Source organism: Eptatretus burgeri, chromosome 3 (genome assembly GCF_056783735.1).
Source record: "Eptatretus burgeri isolate ZD-2024b chromosome 3, Ebu_testis_v1, whole genome shotgun sequence".
Classification (NCBI taxonomy): Eukaryota; Metazoa; Chordata; class Myxini; order Myxiniformes; family Myxinidae; genus Eptatretus; species Eptatretus burgeri.
The window spans coordinates 52094069-52114068 of NC_140963.1; the positions used below are offsets into that span (position 1 = coordinate 52094069).

The 20000-nt window shown below is 43.7% G+C and overlaps 1 protein-coding gene across 5 annotated transcripts in view; it reads right to left on the reverse strand.

The window, feature by feature from the left end:
- LOC147029871 (nck-associated protein 1-like) overlaps positions 1 to 20000 on the reverse strand; it is an 87941-nt gene that overhangs the window by 50843 nt on the left and 17098 nt on the right. For 3 of the 5 annotated variants that reach the window (XM_085873311.1, XM_085873309.1, XM_085873307.1), the window contains 2 exons: positions 7140 to 7232; positions 4585 to 4641 (listed from right to left, as the gene is read on the reverse strand). In XM_085873311.1, the coding sequence (XP_085729437.1) occupies positions 4585 to 4641; positions 7140 to 7232 (150 nt within the window). The remainder of the gene's footprint in view (positions 1 to 4584; positions 4642 to 7139; positions 7233 to 20000) is intronic. The other 2 variants (XM_085873310.1, XM_085873308.1) reach the window with 1 other exon arrangement.

The following is a 20000-nucleotide window of genomic DNA, read 5'->3' on the forward strand; positions in this document are numbered from 1 at the left end:
CATTGATTATCATTCAGGTTTTCCCCTTCGACTGTCCCGCAGTAGCTCCACTTCAATGACATTACCACGTAGTTTAGTGAATACACAACGTGTACCATTCGTGAGTTCCGGAGGATCCATAGAGCGCATTATAATTACAGGGCACCCTCCTTTAAAGTGATCAAAAAGGCCGGATCAGTTTCGTGTACATATTCATATCTTGTAGATTTTAGCTGGCCGGATCAGTTTCGTCTACATATTCATATCTTGTAGATTTTAGCTGATTCTGAAACTGTTCACAGCTTGTCGATCGGATAGTTCTGTGATTTTCTACGGTAGTAAACAGAAGTACGACTTAAGCCTCTACGCCACTATGCGGAGACCAGAGGACCTAATATTTCACAACAAACTAAAAACTCACAAAATTTGAAGATATTTTAAATAAGCAATTTATTATAATATCAATTAAATATCATTTTTATCCATCGATAATATGAATTGTTCTGTACAGCTATAGTTGTTCTCCTGGGATCTGCGCATTCATCCACGATCAATGTTCTCATGAAGTGCAGTAGGAATAATAAAAACAGCACCGTGCGGGAGTGTAGGTAATCTCTCCAAAGCTCTCGGAAAGCCTTAAAACGCATCACGATCGGTTTGATTGTGAACAGATATACGGACGGACGGACATCGAGACCGGTTTTATTCGGTCATCATGAAGGTACCGCTTGATATTACGCATTGAAATAGAGATATTGTTGTGGTTGTGGAAATTCGCAACCCACCATTCAGGTCCCGTAGGTGAGATATCTCTGTAAGTACATGTGTAGTTAGCCCAAACCCGTTGTATATGGGGGTTTTTTATGTGATCCATCCGGGCTGTGACGCTTTGAGTTAGCCATTTTTCTGTTCTATCTTTTATTTCAAACAAACAGCATCTCAACAACCACGCCATCCCCACCACAGCGCCAACCACACTACAACCACGCCACCTCCACCATCAACGCTACCACATCTTCGCCACTCGCCATTCAGCAGGCCCTGTGCGGTTACGATCTCCGGGCACAAACAGAAACCAACGGCTATGCTCGGGGGTTTTCCCGCCTGTTTTTCCCGTCGAGGTTCTCCGCGCTCGGTGTGGAGGAGGGGCGATGCAGGGGTCAAAGGTGAGAAAGGGTGGCGGCCTCTTTTTGGGGGAATAATTCCCTGGCTCCACGCCAAGACTGACTCCCCCCGGCCCCCGCATGGCGCGGGGTGGAGGGAAAGCGAGAGGTCATGCCCCCCTTCGAGAGGCTTCTCCAAGAAGCTCGAAGGGAGGCGGGGCCAAAAACAGGGCGGAGCGAAGGGCGGAGCCCCGCACTACAAAAGGCGAACAGGACGGACCTTGAGGGTTGTTGGGTTGGTTGGTCGAGAGTTGGAGTGAGTGGTTAGTCGAGGGCTGGTCTTCATGGTCGTCTTCTGGCTCGAGTCGCGAGCTTGTGGTTCCTGCCTTGCTTCGTTGACCCATGCGCGAGCGCGGAAAACAGCGCCGAACGAACCCCGTCCGTTTCCCCAAAACCCCGTCCGTACAGTCGAGCGGACCACACGAGCGACACGCGGCACGAGCTCGCGGAGCACGCCAGAGGGGCTCGGAGTTGCGGTCACAGAAGGAGGACTCGACGGGATCAGGGAAGTCGCGACTTCCATTTCTTTTGGGGTTTGGTGTAAACGAGTGTGTGTGGCGCCAGTCTGGTGAAGTAAAACCGTTAAGTGTTGCCGTGTGCTCGCGTAGTCGGTCGTAGCTCTGCGTCGTCGTTGCTTTATTGTTTTTCGTATTACATTTGCTTATTGTGCATAATTGTTTTAATTGCTATATGTGTGCTCTGTGTCGGTGTGAATAAATGTGCATTATGTTGAACTGTTTTCCCATTTCGCTTCGTCTTTTCTTTAATTGAATCTCCATCTTGCTTCACGTCACGGGATCGTCGTGGGCTTAATCGGAATCGTCGAGGCCGACGATAACACCGCTCGGTTATCCCGATAGCATGGAATGGATCGCTTAAGCGGCCCGTGTCTGGAGTCGACCTGCGGCGAGGTGCGATCGCCCGGTCTACCAGCCGCGTGGGTACTTAGATAGGTCGAATTTGGCGAGCAACCCTATCCCACGCGGGGGGCCGATTGGCACGATCGTGGTGAGGCCGAAAGGCCCACCCGTGACTAGCTCCCGGCGTTAGTCCGAGAGGGTCACGACAGAATTGTCCGTCCGGTGGGCGACGTGCCGCGATTCGAGTCACGTGGCCGTTCGCACGCCGGCGGGCGCGAATTCGCAACAATATGAATACTCAAGTGAGTTTATTATATGTCTATGATTGATAGCTTATTGACAGCTCAATAACATGAGCAATTTACTATGGCGTATAGTGATTAATGATAACATACTCTACAAAAGGTTTTACGAACTCATCTTAGTGGTCCTCTAAAAAATGGGAAACATTTTTATTTCTTTTTTGTGCAATAATTCCTCCCATTTTGCAAATGGAGAACATGAACTGTTTAACTACCATAATCATCAAAACGAATTTTGAGGGGCCTCTTAAGGAAGACAATAATATCATTACTATGTATGTCAAAGCTTGTTTCATTTCATGCAATAACAAAAATCTGATGGTGGAACAAAAAAAGGGGTATGCTGAAATATTAATATATATAACATAATATAAAATAATATAGGTTTAACTACCATAGTCATCAAAACGAATTTTGAGGGGCCTCTTAAGGAAGACAATAATATCATGACTATATATGTCAAAGCTTGTTTCATTTCATGCAGTAACAAAAATCTGACGGTGGAACAAAAAAAAGGGGCGTGCCGAAATATTAATATAGCAATATATATCGCACACATTCCCCATGAGTATTTGCTGTGTGCCAAGTTTCAATTTTTTACTTGGTGCGGTTTCAGAGATACAGAAATACAAAGGTTTTCCTTTTTTTTCCAACATGGCTGCCACACCACATGACCTACGACGTCATAATTATCATTGGAACATTCTACATGAGTAGTCGCTGCTATGGTGAAAATTTCATCTCAATCCGACAAGCAGTTGCAGAGAAAAACATTTAAGTTCTGTGTGGACAAACAGACAGACAAAGAAACAAAGGAACAAACGAACCGTCTCCTTAGATGAGGGTAATTACTGAGTTTCTCAATAAAACCAGGTTGTTTAATATATTTTTAAAATTAATTTGAGTTATCAATTTTATTTTATTTTTCCAGGCCACCCCTCATATTTGGGCTAACAGAAGGAAGCAGAATGATTGCAAATACAATAAATCAATCAAGGAATGAAAAAGCTGCAAATGTTTATACAAATAATTTCCTGCAAGAAACACCCAAATAGGTAAGAGGCGATGAAAAAGAGTTGAAGAACTTCAGGCCCCCCCCCCTAACAAACGGACGCCAATGTTGTCAGACGGAATGAAAACCCGTTATTCTTGTTACAAAAACAGCTAAAATTGATGAAAAAGCGGCCGAAATTGAAACCAACACAGTAATTACGGTCGCTATAGCAAATATAACCGAAACCAACACATTTATTCTTCACACAAGAATGGTCGTGACGGACACAAGAACGGTCAATCCCGAAATAGAACGGTGGGGAATGGAAGCAACATCGGTTATTTCCGTCGTGAAACGGCGGAGACCGAAGCGAAAGCGATTCATTCCAGTTACCATAACGTGGAAAACATGGCGGTTTGAAAAGTTCTTGAAGTTATGGTAAGTTAACTTTAACGTAGTCTGCCTTGAATATATTGTCTTGAATATATCATGTCTGTTAATGAAAACCCGTTTGTGGTACGGGATATTATACAAGCAGCGATAAATGCGCCCTCTTGACTTAATGTCTGGCTGACATTTCGTGTAAGTCGTGCCCCCGTGCTGCAGCGATCAGTGACGATTGATCGTTTATATTTGCAAGAGGTAAATTTGATAGTAATAACAAATTGCAAATTCCAATAAAATAACAAAGTTAATATGAAGTAAAAACTGTAAAAAAGATCCCATACACGATCCCCTATGTTGAACTGGGCATACACAACTAGCGATCCTTCACTCGGGGGCTCGAAATACAGGCAAACCAAACATTATCATCACAACAAAATTCGGTTTAATAAATTGTTAAAACTACATCAGGTACTACCCACTATATATTATCTATATTACATTTATGTTCGAGGCACAAGCACTAAAAATTTACATGCCGTAACAGGTCGTTCGACTGCATCCGCCATCTTGTTCGCACTACAGTAACCGGAATGAACCGCTTTTGTTTCGCTCTCGGACGTTTCGCGATGGAAATAACCAATCTTGCTTCAGTTCCCCACCAATCTATTTCGGGATTGTCCGTTTTTGTGTCTGTCACGACTGTTCTTGTGTGTAGAATGAACGTGTTGGTTTCAATTATATCTGCTATTGCAACCGTAATTACTGTGTTGGTTTCAATTTCGGCCGCTTTTTCATCAATTTTAGTTGTTTTTAAAACAAGAATGACGGGTTTTCATTCCGTCTGACAACGTTGGCGTCCGTTTGTTAGGGGGCCTGAACTTTATATAAGATAAACTCACGATGTCATAGTGGATTTGACAAGCATCCAGGAAGTTCAACAGCTCTGAGACATGGTCCTGTGGGAGAAAAAAAATTCAGTGTACTTCCATAAAAAGAAATAAAGGCTTTCATAAGTTTGCATTTTTTCAAATTTTTGCACAGATTTAGAACTAATTGTGGAACTTGCACATGAGGGCTGATTTTCTTGTATATAAATAATAGTGTTAACTGCAGTGCCTTCAGAAAGTACGCACATCCCTCCACTTTTGTTACATTTTGTTGTGTTACAGCCTGAATTTAAAGTGGATAAAATTAAAAATATTTGTCACCAATTTACAAAAAATACCCTATAATATGATAAAGTGAAAACATGTCTTTAGAAATTTTTACAAAGTTAGTGAAAAGGAAATACAGAAATATCTAATCTCCATAACCATTCAGCCTCCTGAGTCAATCCTTTGCCGAAGCACCTTTGGCAGCAATTACAGCTTCGAGTCTTCTTGGATATGTCTATCGGCTTTACACATCTATATTTGGGGATTTTCTTCCATTCTTCCTTGCAGATTTGCTCAAGCTTTGTCAAGTTGGATGGGGAATGTCAGTGAACAGCAATCCTCAAGTATTTCCACAGATTCTCAATGGGATTCAAGTCCAAGCTTTAGTTGGTCCACTCAAGGACTTTCACGTTCTTGTTCTGAAGACATTCCAGTGTTGCTTTGGCTGTATGCTTGGGGTCATTGTCCTGTTGGAATGTAAATCTTCACCACAGTCATAGGTCTTTTGCACTCTGAAGCAGGTTATCCTCAAGGATTTGCCTGTATTTAGCTTCACTCATTGTTCCCTCTCTCTTTACAAGTCTCCTCGTCCATGCCACTGAAAAGCATCCCCATAGCATGATACTGCCACCACCATGCTTCACGGTGGGGATGGTGTTAGATGGGTGATGAGCTGTGCTCGGTTTTTGCCAGATGTAGCGCTTTGCATTCAGGTCAAAGAGTTCCATTTCCATCTCATCAGACCACAGAATCTTTTTGCCTTATGCTGTCAAAGTCTTTCTGGTGTTTTATTTTATTTTAAGCAAACTCCAGGTATGCTGTCATGTGCCTTTTTCTCAGGTGTGGCTTCCATCTGGCCACTCTCCTATAAAGCCTATATTTGTGAAGTGCTGAGAGATTTTTGTCTTTCCTGCAATTTCTCCCTTCTCAACCAAGGAACTCTATAGTTCTGTCAGAGTGGTCATTGGGTTATTGGTCACCCCCCTGACCAACGTCCTTCTTGCCCAGTTGCTTAGTTTGGTTGGACGGCCAGCTCGAAGAAGAGTCTGCGTAGTTCCATAATCTTTCCATTTTGTAATGATGGAGCTCACTGTGCTCTTGGGAACTTTCAACACACTTGTAATTGTTTTCTACCCTTCTGCAGATCTATGCCTCCTCAAAATTCTACAGTATCTCAGAGTTCTACAGACAGTTCCTTGGACTTCATGGTAAAGTTTCTGCTCTGACATGTACTGTCAACTGTTGGATCCTGTATAGAAAGGTGTTTCTTTCTAAATCATGCCCAATAAATTTAATTGGCCACAGATGCACTCAAATCAGGTTGTAGAAACATCCCAAGGATAAATAATCAAAGGAAATGTGATGCACCTGAGCTTAATTTGGAGTGTCATAGCAACGGGGATGAATACTTATTGATGCAAGCCATTTCAGCTTTTCATTTTTAATGAATTTATAAAAATTTCGCAAAAAATGTTTTCACTTTGTCATTATGGGGTATTTTGTGTAGATCGGTGAAATGTTTTTTTAATATAATCCATTTCAATTCAGGCTGTAACAACAAAATGTGACAAAAGTCGAGGGGTGTAAATACTTCCTGAAAACACTGTACCTGACAATAACATTTGAGTAAGACTGGTTGTATTGTGTATGTGAGAGAGAGAGAGAGAGAGAGAGAGAGAGAGAGAGAGAGAGAGAGAGAGAGAGAAAGAGAGAGAGAGAGAGAGAGAGAGAGAGAGAGAGAGGAACAGAGAGAGAGAGAGAGAGAGACAGAGAGAGAGAGAGAGAGAGAGAGACAGACAGGGAGAAAGAGAGAGGAGACAGGAGAGAAAGAGAGAGGAGACAGGAGAGAAAGAGAGAGAGAGGAAACAGTGAGAAAGAGAGAAAGAGAGAAAGAGAGAAAGAGAGAAAGAGAGAAAGAGAGACTTTTATGTCCTTTTATTTAAAATGTATAAAGGATAAAAATTCAATCCAACAAAGCAAAGGATTATATACAAGAGTGGAAAAAAAAGAAGAGAAGAAACCAATTCAATTTTCAAGTAAAAAAAGAGAGAGAGAGAGAGAGAGAGAGAGAGAGAGAGAGAGAGAGACAGAGACAGAGACAGAGACAGAGACAGAGACAGAGACAGAGACAGAGACAGAGACAGAGACAGAGACAGAGACAGAGACAGAGACAGAGACAGAGACAGAGACAGAGACAGAGACAGAGACAGAGACAGAGACAGAGACAGAGACAGAGACAGAGACAGAGACAGAGAGAGAGAGACAAAACAACCAAACAAAAAAAATTAAAACAAACCTACCTTGTAGTCCATTACATCCACAAAAGTACAATAGTACAGAGACAGGTTCTTCATGATGTCTGCTTTCTGCGCATTCAGGTGAGTGAGCTGAACCTGCCATTCGGAAAAAATAAAAACCTTCATTTTCTTTCTCACTGAAGAAACATCTCCAGCTGTCATATTTTAACCAGCACTGGAATGTTCAAAATTGTCCGGCATACAGCATGGGTGTCCATGCTAGTGGAAGCAAATGTGCAAACGATGAAAGGAGGAACAGGAGACAAAATATGAACATTATGTGTTGTTAAAGACAAAACTTACCATAAAATAATATCCACACGGGATGGGTGGGTGTTTGCATGAAAGACACACAGCAGCAACAACAAAAACAAAAATTAAAAACATTAAAATCACTGGTGACCTGCAAAATTAAAATGAGGGATAATGGAGACATCAAACGATGTGAAACAAAAGGTCGAACATTATTACAAGGTACATCTGCACAGACAGCAATGAACAATATTCAATGAAAAATAGTGATATTTTGTGTGCATGGCCATTCAAATGATGTCATGTATTACTCAAGTCCGATTATTTGGTTAAGAGTGCCAAAATAATGACATTGTTGGGCCGTTTCAGGGAAACTTTTACATTGCTTGCAGGTGAGATATTTTTGTTGAAGGTTATTCTTCATTTATTCCACACTTTCATTCAACATGCACAAACTGTTGGTTTGGGGGTGTGACAAGACATTCGAACATGCATTTGCATGAAGGACGGCGAATGGTGAATTCAGAATGACCATTGATGGAGCTGGTCACCCGATTGGTGGGCTGGTTCGAACAAGGAGCATGAGGAGACAGAATTTAACTTGATTTAATTTAACAGGGAATGCAGAGGATGTTAGGGCATTGATTCGGGAGTGTGTGGGATGAGAACACGAGTTATGCGCTTCTATAGCAAATCTGTTTCACTACCACCTTCGTGTTCACCCCAGCAGTTCTTCAAACCTTGGTTACCAATAGCCACCTTTCCCGTGACATGCTCTTTCCAGGTGTCATTGCCCATAAAAAAATTGCTTACCAAAAAATTTCTTCACTCACGTATTCATTGAGGTGTCTACAAACACCTATCAATTAGTGCAAACCCAAATCCTTGTGGAAAATTCTGGGGAGCCAATCAAAGTTCGGGTGCTCAGAGGGCCTGCACGAAAAAAAATAAATAAATAAATAAAAAATCGGAAAATTGACTTTTGCCAATATTGACTTGTGGGATGTCTAACTTGGGGTTTTTTGGGGTGCTGAATTGATTCCAACCATTATTTTTGAAAAAAAAAACACTCCTTGATCATATAAAATGTATTTTATTGACATTTTTAACAGAACTGTGCTCAATGGAAATGTTGCTTCGTCAGCTTTTACAACCTTATTCATCAAACTCCCCAGTATCTTCCTCACTCCTCTTGTCATCCAGCTGGTTTATGTTCAGGCAAGAGTTACCATGACAGATGTCACAAGCAGAAATACACTTGACTCCTTGCTTTTTACAGCAGCACCTGAGTGAGCTGCAGTCCCCCGCACAGTTGCAGCTGGCAAACGTCAGGAGGTAGTCTGGTGCAATGGGGTCTGTCGAAGGGACTGGTGCATATCCTTGCTCAGTGAGTTGCCATCCATAGTCACGGGCATCCAACGATGGACTGTGCAGTATCAGCCAGTCTCTAGTCTGGAGGTAAGCTCGAAGAGAGTGCTGAGCTGCAGCTCCTGTTGTCGGAGGGAGTTTCTCAGGTTTTATGCTCCCAGTAGCAGCTCGCTTGCTGAATATGTCGAATCTCAAGTCTTCCAAGTCTTTGGAGGATTTCCCATGGAACATGAGCATGAAAAGATCACAGCCTGCTTTAATGATATCACCTTTCTCAGCTCGGATGTCCATAAACACGTCCATTGCCCTCTCTGCTTCATCAGTTTTGCAGACTCCTTCTTGCCTTGCACATTCAACATGTGCAAGGCATAAATCTAAAACCATTATGCAGAGATGCCAACTTTTGGAAATCAGAATTAGGGAGGATTTGCAACCGACACCAAATAATGTGCGCAAAGCGCACATCTCGAGCGCGGAGTGCTCGACCCTTGCGGCGGGATCCAGGGCCCGCCTTAGGGCCCTGGAAGCTCTGGGGTTCTAGACGCTCTCTAGTGCCCTCTGAGCCCTATTTTGGAGCATTTAACATGTTAAGAATTCCCACTTTTTGAACAAAAAAAGGGGAAAATTGTGCACTTTTTAATGTTACATGTATGTTAATATCAGTAAGTTAGGGGACAATCAAAGATTAACAAAAAGCACAAAAGAAACAATATTTTTCTTACCTTACTGGCTGGTACTACTGCTGCTTGCTTTTTCCATGGCAGCTTTGCTGAGTGACAGCTGTGTGGCTCTTTTAGCCCTTCTGATTATGTCTTTGCTGTATTCTCTCTGGTAGCAAGGGGTGCTATGAGCTAGTTTTTCAATTAAGAGAGCTTCCAGGGTTTTGACACTCAAATTGGGACGAAATTCAGTACGATTCTTCCGTACAAGACTGAGTGCCCGCTCACATGATGCGTTCGAATGAGGAATGACCAAGATTCCCTTCATCACTTTGCTCAAATTAGGATACTTCTTGGCACCAGTGCAGGGATCTGTGAGCTGTGAAATCCGATGCCACTGCTCATCCACTCTCACTGTCTCAGTAGCAATTGTAGCTATGGAGGCATCTGCCTGGTAGTGAGCGAATTCACTCTCAAGACTGTCTATGTCACTATCACCGCCACTGAACAGACAGGGGAATTTCTTGATGAAAAACTCCACACAGTCAAACCCCACTTCTTGGTGTAGCTTAACATCCAGCACCTGAGCATGCTTGGCTAATTCATCATCTAGCGGCCAGGTTTTGAAGATGTAATTGCAGGCTTTCACATAATATGAGCGAACTGCACTGAAGAAACCTTGGATGTCTGACTCACTCAGAGTGAAGGTGGATTTCTTGAGACTCCTTTGTTCCCTTATATACAGTTTGGCATCGTTCCCAATCATGAGGTCCTCATCATTCTTCTGATGATTTCTGTCAGAGAAGGGTACATTTACCAGAGCAACCAATGACACCGATGGTTTCAAAAACCGTACGAAGATATCTTTCAGAAGACCATTCAATTCTCCGTGCAGGATATGAATACAGGGTTCGTCTCTTTGGAGCAGAAGATTCCCCTTCTCAAAAAGCTTGTTAGCATATCGAAGGAAGAAGCAATAGAGTTTTGTTTGTGGAGACAAGAACATCCTGTTGACACGTTTTTCTCTAGATTCCTGCACAGTGTTTGAGGAAGATGCGCTTTTAGTTGTAGAACTCGTAGTACACTTAGCCGCAGGTCGATCACTTACGTTTACTGCCAGCAGAAGAGGTCAGACTCGTAGTACCAGATCCAATTTTACGTTTGAGGAGAGAGCTTGAGGTAGGTGCAGCCAAGGAAGAAGACCTCTGATTCGAAGGTTTTGCTGAGCTTCTATCAAGTGATTTGGCAAAAGCAGAACTTAACTTGGGTCCTTCTTTGCCTGTAGATGGGACTATCACAGTCTTTCTCGACTCTGAAGGGATCTGCTTTGTAGATGAACGTGATGAAGGGCCGGTGATGCTACCTGCTCTCAGCATTGGTTTTGGTGCTGTCCCTGCTGTCTTCTTCGCAGCAGATACTGCAGTGGTAGTGGTGAATGCTGCTCCACTAGTGCTTGATCCTGCAGTGCCAGTACTGGCAGTAGATACAGTGCCGTCCTTCTTGCTCGTTGTTAGAGTCTTGGCTACAGTTGGTTGCATTTTTCTTCGTACTTCTTCTTTGAAGAAGAGGCGAAGTGGCTCCCACTGTTCAATCAGCCTGTCTAGGCACTGACCAAGGGACAGCCACCGTGTTGCGACATGCTTCAGAATCTTGTGTGTCGGGGCATCACAGAGTTCTTGCAGTGCTTTCACTCCTTTGACGCGTTTACTACTTTTGTCCAAGTAGTAGTAAATATCGATGAGAAAGTCATCTAATTCAATGGGTAAGGCCTGAGCCGCCTTCTTGGCCGTATTGTGCATCATATGGCAAGGGCATCCCATGATGTAGCACTCTGGATTTTGTTTGTGGATATAAGCAGCGACTCCTTTGTGCTTGCCCACCATGACAGAGGCATTATCAGCACAAAAGGAAACACAATTTCTCCACGGAATTTTCCTGTCACTGAACTCATGATCAAGCAGTTTGAAAATGTTTTCTCCAGTGGAATCTTGTTTGCACGCAGGCAAACTTAGCAAACCTTGCTTCACAATCCCAGCACTGTTGTCATAGTACGAAATCAGGACAGGATATAGCTGGGCCTCACCACTGTCATTGCTACCGTCTGTAGCTAGGCTAAATGGAGCTAGTCTAGCAATATCGGCAATAGATGAAGCAGTAACATTTGACAACTCACCAATTATTGCTGAAGTTTTTGTTCTTGCACATCCGTACCTTGAAGCAACTTTTGAATCTGGAAACATCTTTTGAAATAGAGGTCCAGCATGATCTGAGACTGATATGGGCAAGTTATGTTCCACAATAAATCCACTAAAGAGAAGTTCCGCTCGGGTAACATCCTCTTCCTCGCTTGTCCCTTGTTTGGTGAAATAATTCAGAAGTGTACCGGTACTCGTGCTCGAAGATCTCTCCTTTGCAATGTCTGTGTGCCGTTTGCTTCCAACGTGCTTCCGAATATCATCGCGACCTCCGTGCTCAACTGAAATATCAACGCCGCATACTGTACAATACGCATGATGAATTCCTCTTTCAGACTTTCGAATACACGGGTATTGGAGACTGTATTCGGTCTTGTACTTCTGAGACCATTTCTTGGTCTTCGTAAGCTTCTTTTCTGCCATTTCGTAATCAACATCGAGGGCTTGAAGCATCGGTAACTTCGAAGTCGATGTTCCACAGCTGCAGCGCGACTCGTAGAACTCTAGCGGCTGTTAAACACCGCACGGTGGTCGCGACCGCCGGGCTGGTACGGGGCCCAGCTGCATGCAGTGAGCGTATCGCATGCATATACACTGTGCATACATACCGCATGCACTGTATTGCACACATACCGCATGCACTAAATCTCAGTGCATGATCGCATAAGCGAGATCCAGACCCAATGTTTCGCTGCTCCTCATTTGAATTTGCAATTTTTTACGTACAATTTGGTGGGCAGCGAACGTTATGGAGTTACCACATGCTATACGTAGCAGACGATGCTTTTCATTCAATTCTCATACTAGTACATTCTGATTAGTGAACAGTGCAAAAATATCAAAATTTCGGGAGGATAAGGATAGTGATCGTAAGGGCGGGAGTTTGGGTGAATTTTCGGAAGCCTCCCGATGAAATCGGGAGGGTTGGCATTTGTGCATTATGGGGAACATTTTCGTTTTTGACAAAATGATGGAAAAAAAACTTGAACAACGCTACTGCATCAAATTTTGTTCAGCTTGGCGATTCCCAAGTGGAAACGATCCGCAAGATTCAACAGGTGTTCGGGAACGAAGCAATGGGCACCACACAGATAAAAGAGTGGTACAACCACTTCAAAGATGGTCGCACATCAGTGGAAAGTGAAGCACGTTCTGGTAGGCCCTCAACATCCCGAAATGAGATCGTCATTGACCAAGTGAGGACCCTGCTGATGCAGGATTGTCGAATCACAATCAGAGAACTTGCAGACGAGGCGGGCATCAGCATTGGATCCGTTCATTCCATTGTGACTGAGGATTTGGGCTTAAGGAGAATATCAGCGAAGTTCGTGCCAAAGCTGCTAACGATCGAGCAGAAGCAACTCCGTTTGGAGATTGCACAGGACATGCTGGAGACTGTGAACATCGATCCCAACTTCTTCAACACAGTGATCACTGGCAATGAGACCACAGTGAACCGTCATTTTGTCAAAAATGAAAATCCGACGGCGCTCAATCACACTTCCTCACTCATCGGCGGTCTGTCGGCGACTGACAGCGACTGCATGCGGGAAAATATTCACACATACGGATTAGGATCGCCTACATATGTGCACCAAACCACGCCTCACTAGCTTCATTTGTTTACGCACGAAAAATGATGATTGGATACTTCTTGAACACACCTCGTGTATGTGTGTATATATATATATATATATATATATATATATATATATATATATATATATATATATATATATATATATATATATATATTTCTCCACATAATCACCAGTGCGATCTACACATTTCTACCAATGTTCAAGTGGCTTTGTAATGCAGTCATGAGAGAACTGTGAACCCTGATAACTTAACTGGCACTTCACAGCAGCCTTGACAATCATCAGAGGAAAAATGTTATCCATGAAGGTGTTTCTTAAGTTTGGGGAAAAGATGAAAATCTGGCAGAGCAAACTTAGGGGTGGGAGGGGGGGTGATCCTTAATGGCAGCACTACGTTGACCGTCTTACTCTCAGGAGCACAATGGTGCACGTAACTCTCATCTCCAGTCAGTCATCCCAACTAATCTCCAGCGCTTCACAACACTGACAATTTTGTGCTGCCCATCTGCCATCTTGACGAACACAGCACCGAGACATCAAGTGTCAGAATCACAAAACTTCATGAGCAGTGGCAGGAAGAACTAATGTGTGAAATGCGCTTTGTTTCATTCGAATATCTTTACCTGTTTTGGAGAAAACGAATAGAAGGCATTGCTTTTCAACACACTCTTGCACTAATAAAAGTGACATCGGCCAACTGCTTAAAAAAAAAAAAATAATAATAATAATAAAAAGAATTGAGCAAAGTTGATGGCATGCCATCACAAATCCACACGTGTCCCACCAAAGGCAAAGTTGAAAGATGGCAAACAGTTACACCAGGAAGGACCCAATATCTAATTTTGAGTTTAAAAAGTTTTTTCTGTTTTGACCCCATGGCCCAAAAACCACCCCTGGGAGATGAACTGGATGTCAACAACAAAAAAAAAAGTTCTATATTTCATGTGAACCCAAATGTTCATTGCATATACAAAGTTTCATTAAATATGTTATTAAAACAGGGCCTGTGATTGCATTTTTGGAATTTCACCTTTTTACCCCACCCAAGGGGGTGGGGGGGGGGCAAGAATGATACTGCTCTCGCACCTTCTTGCCATGTGGTGATCATAACTACCAAATTTGGTGAAATTCTGCACAAGTGTGATGATTTGTTAGTTAGAATTCTGCACACAAGTTAGGACATAGTGTGATGGACAGACAGAAAAAAAACGAGACACAGACAGATAGACAGCCATGGATCTACCCCCATGCCACCACAGACAGGTTGGTGGTCTTTGTCTTCGACCACCTCCTTTCTGGTCTTGCACACTCTGCTTTCCATGCTTTGTCTCCCCCAGGATTTTACAGGGTAAACATGGTCCACATCAACCCCCTTTTGTTGAAGCTATCTAAATCCAAGATCACTGCTCAACTCCACTCATTCATTCCTCTATCCCCCCTACCTGTGGAGCCAACTTCCCCATTCTCTTCAATCTCATTATTCCCTCCAGGTATTCAAGACAGTTATTCACCACCATCTCAGATCATCCGCAATCTAAAACCATGATCTTTTCTACCCTCATTAAACAACCCCTCCCTCCCCCAACAAACCTCAATTCTTCCTCCTTCCAAATTTTAGTTTTCACTTTTCTATCTGTCTCACGTTTCCATCTGTTTCCAGAGTTTCCACCTGTATCAAGTTTGTCCATCCGATGCATCTTCTCCTGCCCCTCATTCCTCCCCACACCCATTGTTTGTCCAGGTCTGTCTGTCTTGGCCTTCAACTCTGCTGTTGGCGTTTCCCCTCTCTTTCAACTGTTCCTTTTGCACTGTTGTGTCCTGATCCGTTCAGTATACCAATTCTAACTCTTCCACGAGCCTAGATTACAGTGCTGAAAGAAAGTCTACACCCCCTTTCAATTTTTTCACCTTTTGTTGCTTTATAGCCTGGTGCATTAAATCAGACCTTTTTCCACCTTTTATGGGTGGAAGGGTTTGACGAAGGGTTAACACTCGAAATGTCAGCTTCTCCTTGCTATCCACATCGGTTAGCATACGTTGCCCTCTCCCACCCCCCCCCCCCTCCGCAAGTGCAGCTAAACTGAAGGTTTTGGAAGTGCAAAAAAGGTGATTTGTGTTTTTAGTGTTTAAATATTGTCACGGCCAAAAATATTGGCACCATTGCATTTTTTTCAAATAATGCACCATTTCTTCCAGAAAATTGTTGAAAATAAAAAATATTTTGGTATCCACAAATGTATTTCTTTGGTTTACAGTGGAACAAAACAAAACAAAGAAGCTGAAAAAATAAAATCTGAGCTTATGCCACACAAAAATCCTAAAATGGCCTGGATAATATTATTGGCACCTTTTAGAAGTTGTTTGAAATAATTAGATTTCAAGCAGGTGATTCTCCTTTACTTTGGAACTGAACTCACCTGCGGTAAGTTGCAGGTGCCTGCAATATAACAATCACTCATTCAACCAGTTTGAATGGAGAAAAGGAGTCATTCTGCTGTTTTGTGTCACTGTGTGTACCACAATGAGCATGGAGAAAATAAATAAAACCAGACTTGTCTGAGGTGGTCAGACACAAGATTGTAACCAAGCAGAGACAATCTCAAGGCGACAAGTCCATCTCCAGAGACTTTGATGAACCCACGTCCACGATGTTATCAGGAAGTTTAAGGCCCATGGCAATGCAGCCGACCTCCCTGGACATGGCCACAAGAGAAAACTTGATCGAAGATTGCATCGAAGGATTTTTCGAATGTTGGAGAAAGCACCTCGACAAACTGCCAAACAGATTCAAGCTGACCTTCAGACACAAGGTATAACAGTTTCAACTCACACCATCCGACACCAACTCAATGAAAGGGGGTTCCATGGTAGGAGACCCAGGAGGACCCCATTGCTGAGAGACAGCCAAAAGAAAGCCTGACTGGAGTTTGCCAAAACACACCTGAACAAGCCAAAATCATTCTGGGAGAATGTCCAGTGGACAAATGAGACCAGATTAGAGCTTTTTGGTAAAGCACATCATCTCTATTTACAGAAAACAAAATGAAGTCTTCAAAGAAAAGAACACCTTCCCCACAGTCAAACATGGAGGTTCAGTGACATTTTGGGGTTGCCTTCAATGTGTGCATGGCATCATGAAATCATGAGATTACCCAGGCATTATGGGGTCATTCTTGTCTGAGGTAGATTTGTATACCAGTTTAAAATTCTGCAGAAACTCTTTCCTGGATAGTTCCATTTAAGATTTATCAACTTCTGAATATGAAAAAGTGAATAATTATTAAAAAAAAACGTGCATGTAAATAAAAATTAATTTTACTATGAAGTCATGGGCATTAGATAAAATTATTAGGTCAGTAGACACATCTTATATGAGGCAATCTTTAGAAAAAAAATGAAGATCCTAAACCCTGAGCCACATGGTCAAACCAGGGGACAAAATTGGTCCATTTTAGAGCCCTCGGAGGCTTATGTTAAAACTTTTATAATTAATCACCGAACTGTATTATCCCAGCAAAAAAATGTATCTATGGATAGATAATGACCCTATAATCACTGTATTATGAGGAAAAAATTCTAAGTTGTTCCATATTTTCAGGAGGGCTCCTATAGTTTCACCTTATTTTAGCTCGTTTTGGCCAAAAAGTCATTTTTAGCATCCTATAGAGTGAGAAATATGCATCCCAGAAGCTAGCTGATGTCATAATTGAAAAATTTGGATGACAATTACTACATATTTGCAATATTAGCTTTCTAGAGGAGTCCATTATAAAATAAGCCACTGAAGTTGGGAAAAAATGCGTTTTTCACATTTGGCATTTTTAGGGCTAAATTTCAAAGGTCTCTAGGAGAGATATTTTTTAAACTATGAGGAATTGAAAGCTAATCTTTTGCATGGTGGGTCGAGCCATATAGATCTACATTTAATAATTTTTCCAGCAAAATCTGAGGAGGTGACCTGGGGACCCTTAGGTGAGTTGGCACGGAATGACCCTATGGAGGTGCAATGTTCAACCCAGTGTCAGAAAGCTGGGTCTCCAGCGAAGGTCATGGGTCTTGCTTCAGGACAATGACCCCAAACACACTTCAAAATGTACCCAGGAATGTTTTTTTTGGTGTCCACATTTGGTCATCTACTGTCTCCGGAGAGGAGACGCTAGAAGACAGAAAAACCACTGACCTGCCTGCGGTTAGAGAGTGAGAGGTCCAAAGACTCAGTCTCACCGCGGGACATACCAATTATCTTAAATGCCTTGGTTTCCACAGAGTGAAGCCGAGAAAGGTGAGAGGCGGGAGCACCAGCACAGAGGGGAGAGCAGTACTCCATCAGGCTTCGGACGAAGCTTTGTATGTGGTCAGGAGCTCAGGTGGGCCGAGGAAGGACTTTGCACGACGGAGGATGCCCAGTCTGCAACTGGCTTTGGAAGCCAGTTTGGAAATGTGGCTTTCCCAGGAAAGATCATGGCAGATAGTGAGACCCAGAAGCTTGAATGAAAGGACTTCTTCAAAAGGATTGTTGAGAAAGTAGATTGGGGGGGGGGGGGGTGTTTTCCAGATGGTCCTTTCGGAGAGACAGAGTGAGTGTGTGAGATTTGTCAGGATTGAAAGACATGTTCCACGTGTTGGACCAGTTGGTGATTTTATCCACAACTGCAGAGAGTGAAAAGGCTGCTGCTTGCCGATCTGAGGGATTACAGATGGTACGGCAGAGGGTGGAGTCATCAGCAAAGCGATAAAGAGGATTTTCCAGAGAGTCATAGAGATCATTGATGAAAACCAGAAAAAGAACAGGGCCCAGAACACTGTCTTGAGGAACTCCAGCCTGGACAGGAAGAGGGGATTAGAGAACTCCATTTAGGGCCACACGTTGTCTGCGACAGGAGAGGAAGTCTGCGAGCCATGAGTGGAGATGGCCTTGGATACCACAGGAAGAGAATTTGGTGAGCAGGGCAGGGTACCAGACTGTATTGAAAGCACGCGATATTGTTACGAATCTGGAAACCATTCACCTTCATACATACAGTTGACCCAAAGTTTAGTTATTTCGTTAAGTATATGTGGGTAGTTAGAATCTCTCCCCTATGTCTAATGGGAATTTCATGTGTGCGCTGTGAGTTTCTTTCGAGTTAGTCTTCTGCACTAAATCCCCCCTGCACTCCTTCAGAGCCAACCCCACCCCAACAAGATGGAATGTTCCCCTCGTCCAATCGGGGGTGAGATCACCTCAGGGCCAACTCCGCCCCAGCAAGATGGAATGTTCCCCTTGTCCAATCTGGGGTGAGATCACCTCAGAGCCGACCCCACCCCAACCAGATGGAATGTTCGCCTCGTCCAATGAGGGGAGGACACCGATCGCCGACACCCCACGACCAATCCGGAGGCGAGTTACCTCAGAGCGGATCCCTCCACCCACCCGGGTCAGGGATAAGAAAAGTGGTGAGCTGTCTCAGCAAGATCTGGTCTGGTCTGGTCTTTGGTCGGGTCTGCGGTCTTTTTCGAGGTTCCTTGGTGGTCGGTGGTCGTGTTGGTGCTCGTGGTGGAGATGTTTCATGGTGCTCGTGTCGTAGATAGTCGTTCGTGGCAGCCAGGATCGTGGGCTCGTTGGATTCCGGGTCATGGGTTCGAGTCCCACCGTGGTGGATTGGAGTCGGTAAAACCGCACGAGGCGGCCAGGTACCCGGCCAGACTCTGACCCTCAGCTCGCCTTCCATCCCGAGCTGAAGGGCCGAATAAAGACCCACAAGGTCCATTTCTTTTTGGGTGTATGTGTCTGTCTGTGGCCAGTCTGATAAGTAGAAATCGTTTAAGTGATTGCCTTGTACATTTGCCTACATCATATTTGTGGTCAATTCTGCTCTGTTTCCCTCCCTCTTACATTGTAAATAAATAACTGTTAAATGTTCCAGTTCGTTGTCTGTGTTTTCTTTCATTGACCCAGTATGGTTCGGGCTTGAGTATTAGGAAGGCTAACTGTGCCGTGAATTGTCATTTGGGCCGGCGCGGCTTTGGTAATTCCCGCTCGGTTACGCCGGATCTGAGTCGGTAACAGCGACTCGGTTCGGACAAAGCCGGCCGAGGGTGTGGTTTTCCCTGGAGCTAGACCGCGAGGCTACTTAGGTAAATTGGAATCAGACAAAAAGACCCTAACCGTGCGGTCGAAATATTGGCGTCCACGGTCCATGAAGGACCCGTCGACTTCGGAGTTATCCGGAGTGACGATCTTCAATTCCGGTGTTCGGTGGGAGATGGTCCAACTGCTCCGTCTAGCGGTCGTCCTCGTCACCGAACCCGGCACCACAACAATATGTCTATGGAAATGGCTCTGATTTCATGTCTGGCATCGAGGACCTCCATCCATTGTTGGGAGAGCAGAAGCAGCATATCCAGGGTAGAGTGACCTGGTCTTAAACCAAATTGATGATCAAAATTCATGCCATTGGAAAAGAGGAAGGATGAAATGTCTGAAGCGATGATGGATTCCATAACTTTGCTGATGATTGGGAGTTGGTCTGTCGTTGCAGGGGTCTGTTTTTGCAACTTTTTTATGCAGAGCGGTAATGTTTGCTGATTTCCAAACAGATGGCAGATGACCTTGAGCACATGAGAGGGTGAATAGAACAGAGAGAGGGTGAGCAAGAGCAGAGGAGCAGGTTTTTAGGACACATGGGCTGATGCCGTCTGGATCGGTTGCAGAATCTGAGTCGAGGTTTGACAGCAAGTTCTGCACTTTGTCAGGAGAAAAGGACACAGAAACCAGGGACAGCTGGGTGCGACTGGGTAAGGTGGGTA